Source organism: Lactuca saligna, chromosome 4, assembly GCF_052625555.1.
Source record: "Lactuca saligna cultivar CGN05327 chromosome 4, ASM5262555v1, whole genome shotgun sequence".
Classification (NCBI taxonomy): domain Eukaryota; kingdom Viridiplantae; phylum Streptophyta; class Magnoliopsida; order Asterales; family Asteraceae; genus Lactuca; species Lactuca saligna.
This window is the reverse complement of record NC_136420.1, coordinates 91,925,150-91,935,141: the sequence shown is the minus strand read 5'-3', so window position 1 is coordinate 91,935,141 and position 9,992 is coordinate 91,925,150. Positions and strand designations below refer to the sequence as shown.

The window sequence follows — 9,992 nt, the reverse complement described above, 5'->3', positions numbered from 1 at the left end:
GATGCAACTTTTTTTAACTATTGTAGTTACGAAAATGCAACTTTTTTATAATCAAATGCAACCTTAATTATGTTTTCTAGTAAAGAATTGCAACCTTTCTATATGGCATATGCAACCTTTGTTATGTCTTTAAATGAAAAAAATGCAACCTTGTTTATAGTCAAATGCAACTTTGTTTTTGTGAGTTTTCTAATTTCAATGCAATATTTTTTTTCCTAATCATATAGATGCCACATATGTTTACTACATTGTTACAAATATAAATTACTACTAAAATTTCACCTTAAAAATAATAACATAAATATATTATATAATTTTATGGTCTCCTTTGACATATCTAAATTCAAAATAATAACCATAAATCAAAGTCAACACAAAGTTGTCAACTATAATCACAAAAAAATAATTAAAAACATTCTAGATGTGTCTTAAACATAGACGATAAATCATATTAGCAACTATCGGCCTTCTCGAGGTTGTTGTTCCGCTAACTTTCGCATCATGGCTTCAAGGTTTTCTTGCTGTTTTTTAATATCTATTTGCATAGCTTTTAATTCGGCCTGCTTTTTTTCATGGTCCTCTTGAATCTCTTTCCGCATTTCAATCAACTCATTTCTTTCAACTTCATTTGCTTTGAATGATTCCATAAGTCCCGTCGGAATCATGTATGATGCATCACCACCACCCACTTTTTTTATCAATCTATTAGTAACGCCTCTACCATAAAGTCGACGGTATCCATCATTCTCTTTTTTCATCACAATCATATAAGGATCTATGGCATCACTTTCATCTTCTAGATGTTCATACTTCTTCATTTGTTCCTACAAGATTATTAAAAATGAATATGATAATTTTACTAAAGCATCTACCATTAAAAAGTTGTTAATATTGTAAAAAAAATTGCATTTAAATGCAGAAAAGAACAACTTTTTTATTGTTTAAATGACAACTATTTGATGTCCAAAAATCTGCTATCAAAAGACTGTTTTTATGTAAAAAAAAACTGCATTTTAACATCTAAAAAAACTGCATCTTAAAACATTTTTTTTTCGTGTAAAAGACAGCTATTTGATGTCCAAAAATCTGCTATCAAAATAGTGCTTTTATGTAAAAAAAAAAACTGCATTTTAGCATCTAAAAAAATTGCATTTTAACATCTAAAAAACTGCATTGAAAACAATTTTTTTTATTTTGTAAAAGACAAGTATTTGATGTCCAAAAATCTGCTATCAAAATACTGTTTTTATGTGTAAACAAAAAACTGCATTTTAACATCTAAAAAAACCGCATTTCAACATATAGAAAATTATATTTTAACATATAAAAAATTGCAATTTAATGTCTAAAAACTGCAATTTAACGTCTAAAAAGATAGTTTACTATTAAAAGGGAAAATTATTGTAAAATTGAAATATAAACTTACAATTTTATTTGCCGTGTCATCATATGTATCGACATATACATGCCCATCTGTCCTTTTACGTGTACGTTCAAACATTTGACTTAGAGTTGGGAATTCCTTGTTTGGATCTTCATTTTTCTATACACATGATAACATAAATATCAACAAGAAAGTATCAAAATGTGGGAAAATATAAACACAAATCACAAGCAAAAAGAAGACATTAATTACCATTTCGTCACGAATTCTAGCAAAACTTTTTGGACCAGCCGTGTGCATATTTTTTAGAGACTTGCGTATTTCTTTTGCCCGCGAACAACGTTTCTACACACACATTAATATATAAAACTCCATTGACCAAATACACCTAAAGACAAATCAAATATTAACAAACACTGGTAATAAAGAAAATGTTTTTGAAATTACCGCCACATCTTTTTTATTCCATAACACTAATAGTTTTGAGAACTCTTCTTGAGGAATGCATTCAGGTCGATTCTTCCATCTTGTTTTATTGTCCTTAAATTGATAGAAGTGTTTTTTCTTGAACCTACATTTGTATACCTTATACAAATTTCCAATTGTCCTAAGAACCCAAGTTTTAGCATCATCGGGCACATCATATTTTCCCTTAAAAAAATTAGTAATTAGTAAAAAGGAAGGAAAATAAAAAAGGATAGAAGAATAAAGCTACCTAAAAACTTACCAATACATACTCCCATATCTTATCTTTATGTGGAACTTTGTGCCATGAAGTACATGTCAATGGTGCATAACTATGGGTACGAGCTATTGTACCCAAAAACCGAGAGAATTTTCCTACTACATCCTTCCCCTCTATTATCGGTCCAACGGGTTGTCCATATTCATTACATATAATAACCTCACGTTGATTAACATTTCGTGTGTGAACGGAATGTAACATTGTTGGTCCTCTTTTCTTGGGTGTAGAAATTACTACATTCCAACATAGAATTATATATATATATATATATATATATATATATATATATATATATATATATATATATATATACCAAAAGCATGATCAAGTAGTGAAGTTGAACCTGTTTCCTTTTCTAATTGGGGTTCTTCTAATTGTTCTTCAAAAAGTACATCATCCTCATTTCCCAAATCGTCATCGCTATCATCAACTTCAATCTCATTTTCAATATTTGCATAGTTCAAATGGTCCATGTCTTCATGGTCATCATTTTGATCAACATCATCTTCTAATTAAGGAGTAAATATAACAGCAATAATAAATAGCAATTACAAAAAAATATAACAAAAAATGAAATATTCATTAAACTAAACGAAAGTACCTTCACATTGCGCAAGACGTCCTTCATTAACATTATCTTTCAAACCAAATTGCTCCATATCAGCTGCAATAACATCAAAAATCGTAGAAACGTAAATTAATATAACATGTAGTTTTATGAGGTGACTTTGTTATTTCTCATTAATTAAATAAACATTTAGATTGACAAGATACTACCTTGAGATATCTCATCATCCTCATCCTCATCAACAAGAGCCAATTGTCTCGTTGCTCCACTTATGATACAATTATGCTTTTCCGCATTTTGTTTGAATACCTCTCTTTCCCTTTGCGGTCCTTTATTCCTCAAGATTAAGTCACCCATACTAGTCTTTGATCTAGATTGTTTTTCTTTAGTTGCATTCGAAACCAATGGATACTTATTCGAGACATTTGGAGCAATCACCCGACGTTGCCTTGTTAAATTAGCAAGTCTATTCATGGACATTGGTGCAATATATTGTGGACGATGTTGCTGTAACAAATTTACTTTTCATTATTAAATATCAACATCAAAATAAAACAATTACAGATTTGCTAATATGATTACCTTTTTGGATACTTGAACACTTCTAGCAACTTCGTGGTAATCTCCATCAATATCATCACCCAAATCAGGAATATAGTCTGAATCTCTAGCACCGATATACGTTGGTTTCACTTGTTTTTTCTTTGGTTTTTGACTTTCTACCAAACTTGTCAAAGAATTTGCAATGCTTTTAACTCCCAAATCTTTTAGTCTTGCTTGGTTTTCTTTTATCCTCAAAAGTCTATTCTTCTCATAATCATTCATTTCTTTTTGTGCACTTTGATCTTGCTTGTTTTGTTTTCCCATTATCGGCCTGCTCAAAAGTGACATTATCAATTTAAGTTCAAAATACATAATAATAGCATTGTAGTATCACTTACATGTAATTTTTTTCCTACAATCATAAAATTAAATAAAAAAAGAAACAAGAAGCTGACAAATAAGGCACAATGCAACTCCAGTACTTACGATTAAACTGAATCGAAAGGAACCTGCAAAACAACCACACATGCACCTCTAATTTAAAATCTAAAAAAAGGTAAAAATAAAAGACATGAAAATTATTCCACAAAGATAAACATCACATTATAAAATAAAATCTATCAAATGTAGAAAAAAAAACTTTGTTTTTCAGTTACCTTCAAACCTAAACTTTCACAAAGTAGTGACTTATTATCACTTGCTTATTATTCAATGCATAAAATGACATGAAATAATTTAGGTAAACACAAAAAGTTTAAAGAATTAAACTATCTTATTACAAAAATGTAAAAGAAAAGTAAATATTAATATTATTGTCAGTATCTCAATGAGCCTCGTCTTCTTCTGCTTCCATCCAATCCCATAATGTATCGTCATAATCAGAATCGCCTCCACTGTCACTATTAGCTTCATCAGCCCCATCTAAATTTGTATTTGCATCAACTACAAGAGGAGGCATATCATGTCTTGACAATTGAATCTCATGTTCACCAACTTGTGCAAAAGAATTTAACCCATCCTCATTAGGCTCGGACCAATACGAGTCACCAATAGTTTCACTGCTTTCATCTTTGAGGTCATAGATATCTCTAGGAACCCTATTGAGAACATAATGCAAAAAGTCTTCTATAGGGTCTGCTACGTAGAACACCTGGTTTACTTGGGAAGGCATGACAAAAGGATCGTCTGAAGAGCAAAACTTATTAAAATTAACACATGTTAATCCATAATCATCTTTCTCTACTTGGTACCACTCACAACGAAACAAAACAACTTTGAACTGCGACCAATAGTCGAGTTCAAGTATATCCAAAATTCTACCATAGTAGTCAACATTCCCCATAGCTGGATTTTTGTCTCTAGAACTTGCAAAGCTAGGAGTTATAGCCGTAATAGAAACACCACTATTTTGAGTCTGGCATTTAGCATCTCGTGATTTGGTATGAAACCTATATCCATTGACATAATACCCGTGATATCTCTTTGAAGTAGGACTAGGACCCTTAGCAAGCCAAAAAATATGATCTGGAACATTATTACTTTTAACTTTCTCCTTTAACCAGTTGGCGAATTCATTACTATGGTTTTGGGCGCGTGCCCATCGACTTTTCTGTGGTTGGGTGTCAATATAAACTTTATGCTCACTGCATCATCACGTAGAAAAAAGAAAATTAAATGTGAATTAAGTTTTATCATACATTTAATTTGAAGAAATGAGATGCTATAAATTGATTACTTACTTGATATATTCATCAACTTGTGCACAATCAGAATTGAATAAGGCATAACGATGTGCTTGTTCCCTTAAAATAAGATCTAAAGTTATAAGCTTCCCTTTTCTTCGCTTTTTACCTCCAATAGGATGACCCTTATTGACAAATATTGGTCCACCAGACTCATGTTCTTCATCCATATCATCGACATCTTTTGAACCCCTATTAAGTCTTGTTTTTACTCCATCATGCATATAGCGTGAGCAAAAAGTCAAACATTCTTCAATCAAATATCCTTCTGCTATGGATCCCTCTGGACGACTCTTATTTCGCACATATGACTTCAACTTACATAGGTATCTTTCCATAAAATACATCCATCTATATTGAACAGGTCCTCCAAGTCTAACTTCGTTTACTAAGTGGATAGGTAAGTGCACCATTATGTCAAAAAACGTTGGCACAAATATTTTCTCAAATTCACACAATATTTGAGTTATTTCTAATTGTAATCTGTCAAGTTCCTCGGGCCTAATTACCTTGCTACACAAACTACGAAAAAAACCACCCAACCTAATCAATGGGATTGCAACATGCTTTGGTAATGATTTTCTCACTGCAACTTGAAGCAAGTAATGCAAAAAGATATGAGCATCATGACTCTTGTAACCCGAAAATTTCTTTTCTGAAGAATTAACACATCGGGCAATATTAGATGCACATCCATAAGGCAACTTTGCTTCCTTCAAAACACGACAAAAAATTGCTTTCTCCTTTGATGACATTGAAAAACATGCGTTGTGGAATATAACATTCTCACCATCTTCAGAAAGTTCTGGTTGAAGTCGTTCTTTAATGCCTAACTCCAAAAGGTCAAATCGAGCTTTTACATGATCCTTTGACTTTCCACTAATATCCAACACTGTCCCTACCACATTATCAGTTAGATTTTTTTCGATATGCATTGGGTCAAGATTATGTCGGCATTCAATAAATTTCCAATAGGGCAATTCAAAAAATATTGACCTCTTTTTCCATGGGCAATTACTATCATTTTTTTTCTTTTGTGTCTTCCCAAATATATTTTGAAAGCTAGACAACTCTCTCAAAGCTGCATCTCCTGATAGGGGTTTTGGATAAGGTCTTTTTTCAGTTTTACCATTGAAAGCACTTTTATTACGTCGCCATGGATGTAGAGCATCTAGAAACCTGCGATGATCCATATAGCATGTCTTCTTACTATGCTTCAGTTGGAGTGAACTGGTTTCATGATTACAACATGGACATGCGAATTTTCCTTTAGTTTTCCACCCTGACAACATGGAATAAGCTGGAAAATCACTAATTGTCCATGTTAAGGTTGCATACATTCTAAAGGTTTCATCTTTATATTTATCATATGTCTCTAACCCATCAACCCATAATTCTTTCAGCTCCTCAATTAAAGGTTGCAAATAAACATCAATGTTATTACCTGGTGAGTCAGGTCCAGGAATTAACAAAGACAACATAAAGTATTCGGGTTTCAGTGACATCCATGGAGGTAAATTATAGTTAACTAATACCACAGGCCAAGTGCTATGAGCAATGCTCATTGTTCGAAATGGATTAAATCCATCACTTGATAACCCTAACCTTACATTTCTAGTTTCTTTTGCAAATTGAGGATACAAAGAATCAAATTTCTTCCAGCTTTCCCCATCAGCAGGATGTCGTAAGTTTCCATCATTAGGACGTCCTTTGTCATGCCACGTCATATATTTAGCTGTTTCAGAGCACATGAAAAGTCTTTGGAGCCTTGGTTTTAAAGGAAAATGCCACACAACCTTAGCAGGAATATTTGAAGATTTTTTGAAATGCTCATTGACATGCTTGCTCGCTTGTTTCTCATCCATTTGTTTCCACTTAGAGGTATGACAGACGTGGCAGGTATCGTCTTCTTCATGATCCTTCCAGTATAGCATGCAATCATTCGGACATGCAGGAATCTTTTTGTAATCAAGCCCCAAATCCTTCATGATATTTTTAGCTTGTGTAAAACTAGCAGGAAGTTTTGCCTCAGGAATCACCTCTTGAAAAAGTTGTAATAGATCATTAAATGCTACATTACTTAGCCCATGAAGCGTCTTGTAGAGAAAAAGTCGGATGATGAAAGATAGCTTTGTGAAATTTTTACAACCTGGGAACAACTCTTGCTTTCCTTCTTCCACCAATTTATAGAACATTTTGGCCTCTTCATTTAAGCCTTCTTGAACCATACTTATTTCTTCTGCCACATCTCTAAACCTATCATGCAATAATTCATCAAAATTGTCATGCATACCAGCTCCATCATCGTCTATGGCGATATTAGACATAGATTGTGAGGATTTTTCTCCATGAAAAACCCATACATAGTAGTTTTCTACAAACCCATACCCTTTTAAATGGTCAAATACTTTATCCCTTCGATACCAATAGCGGTTCTTACATCGTTTGCAAGGACAACAAATTTGACCATCCTTTGCTACCTTAGCAAACGAGGCATTAAGAAATTCAATGACACCAGATTCAAACTCAGGTAACCGTCTAGGTAAATACATCCAATCTCTAACATTTCCCATGTCTCTCATACCCTGAAGTGAATAGAAACATTAAACTATAGTAAAGAGTAAAGATCTACTAGTTAGAAGCCAAATTGTTTATTGGTTAAGAAACATCAAAAGAACCTAGACGGTTTCACCAAATTTTGTATTGTAATCAAATACTTTTATTTTTATCCTAAAATAGTTTGCTGCAAGAACACTAATCGCCACTGCAAAACTATCAATCGCCGCCGCATTGCGCGGGTCTCCTACTAGTATATATATATATATATATATATATATATATATATATATATATATATATATATATATATATATGGAGTGTACAACTCCTAATGTAATGACATTGCTATGCATCCGGTTTAGCCATGGATTTTATCCGAGGGTATTTTGGTAGACTCGGTGAAATAAAAGGTTTGCATGTAGAGGGGCAGTTTTGGTATTTTTATTATGAAGTTTGTTACAACTAGATATTTACACTCTAATGAGTGACGATTATACAAGGGTATATGTGTGATTGTCAGTTTCAAATAGCATCATGCTTTCATTAGTAAGATAGGAAGCAAGCTTTTCCTGTGTTCGGAAGGAATATATATAGTATAACAGATCCTGCTCAATTAGTAAGATGGTGATCACTTTTATCAACGTTTCCTGATCGCACTACTGTTCCTGTTATACACTGCATCTATAACTTGACATCGGTAATACTACTACAGAACAAATAAGCATATTATGTGGAATTTGATATGACTATTTATTTGATCCAAAGAAAACATTGTAATTCAGAAGCATGCATCAACTTTGTCTTAATCTTCAATTTTGGAATGGACTTCTCCCATTTACCACAATCAAAGATTACAATTCTCTTAAGAGGGAGAGACCGTGTTGATCTAACAGGCCCAGACACATTTGAAATAATGCAATTATATAACTGCCATTTGGCTGTGCGTTTTGCCCAGAGGAAAGGGGAACTAATGGAACACTACAAATCTACAATAGATGATGTGAACCTGATCCCACATTGGAGGCTGAAGAAAGAAAACAGAAGCTGGGTTGTTGCATAAAAGGTGAGGGCAGGAGAATGGTTCACAGTTGAACTTGAATTCACGATGGATTTTTTTTGGGTATAAGTCCCATATATGTTGTAATGTTCTACTCCCTGTTTTAGTATTATGGTGTTTGGTATTGATTTATGGAGGGGCTGTTTAGTACTTATAACTTGAAAGCAGGGATTATTTTTGCGAATTTGTGTAGGGGTTGTTTGGTATTTTTCTATTATAAATCAAGGTAAATAAATATCATATGTTCTGTATCTACCTTTCTTTCAAATATGATCATGTTTAACATGTATACGCATGGTAAATCATCAAACAAAGAACTTTGAATCAATTAGCTATGCTCTGAAGCAAAAGTCTACTGAATTATATCAAGTAAAAGAGTAATTTGAGAAAAAAAAGGTACAGGGTCATACCTGGTTTGGGTAGACAGACTTAAGCAAGAAGCTTTGATGAAATTGACAATTAGATGAGGGTATTCCGCCTCCTGGCACCTGTGGAAGATTATCCGAGAGTAGAGAAAATATTTAGCAACTCAAATCGGAGAGACGAAATAGCTTGGAATCGATTAGGTTAAATGAAATTTCAATTAGCTATTATCGCTTGCCTTGAATAGAAAAGGTACGAAGATAACTAAGTCTTGGAGCCTTCAATGGTGTGAATCGAAACTTTGGAAACGAGATGAACAGTACCAATGAATGGCACTGTGAGCCTGCTACCTTCAATGGGAGTGATTGCCTGATTCTCGACTTAGGGTTGAGAGGAGTATGACGTCGATTGAAATATCAGATGTAATTGGGTATAGCGTGCTTTTAGTTGAAAAGTCAAATATTGGAAATTATATTGTATGATTTAGTTACAGGGAAATAAAAAAAAATTAGCGGGAATTGAAATAAAAGGATATTTATTGAGAGGGAAAATGAAATTAGATAAGATATGTAAATCAATTTTTTTAAAAATAAATGTACGATAAATATATTTAAAGAAAATTTGAACTTTATTTGATAATAATAATTAATATGTTGGATATTATATTTAAATTATATATAAAAGTGTTTTAATTAAATTTTGTTTATTTTATTTTCTAATTTAGATTTCAAAATTATAAAACATGGAACTTTACCCTAAAAATTGCATTCATGTTTTAACAATACAACTTTTGTAATAAAAGTTGCAATTTTTAACAAAATATGTAACCTTTTAGAAAAAAGTTACAGTGTTAAATATAATTTGCAACTTTTTTAAAAAAAGTTACAATTTTTAATATAACTTGCAACTTTTATAAAAAAAGGTTGCAATAAATCTTTTAATGCAACCTTTTTGTTGGACAGGATCTTATTTATAATCAAATGCAACTATTGTTAAAAGGTTGCATCTAAAAGGTTACATTAGACTCATTT

At 32.3% G+C, this 9,992-nt stretch overlaps 2 protein-coding genes across 2 annotated transcripts; both read right to left on the bottom strand.

Moving 5' to 3' along the window:
* Positions 1 to 283: 283 nt before the first annotated feature.
* LOC145038686 (uncharacterized) lies at positions 284 to 2,358 on the bottom strand. The gene is made up of 5 exons (XM_078986971.1): positions 2,112 to 2,358; positions 1,832 to 2,035; positions 1,637 to 1,729; positions 1,427 to 1,543; positions 284 to 824 (listed from the first exon to the last, which is right to left on the bottom strand). The coding sequence occupies exons 1-5, from the start codon at positions 2,328 to 2,330 to the stop codon at positions 459 to 461; spliced, it is 999 nt and encodes a 332-aa protein (XP_078843097.1). The 5' UTR covers positions 2,331 to 2,358; the 3' UTR covers positions 284 to 458.
* Positions 2,359 to 4,063: 1,705 nt separating this feature from the next.
* On the bottom strand, positions 4,064 to 7,555 carry LOC145039903 (uncharacterized). The gene is made up of 2 exons (XM_078987903.1): positions 4,980 to 7,555; positions 4,064 to 4,883 (listed from the first exon to the last, which is right to left on the bottom strand). The coding sequence occupies exons 1-2, from the start codon at positions 7,553 to 7,555 to the stop codon at positions 4,064 to 4,066; spliced, it is 3,396 nt and encodes a 1,131-aa protein (XP_078844029.1).
* Positions 7,556 to 9,992: the final 2,437 nt, after the last annotated feature.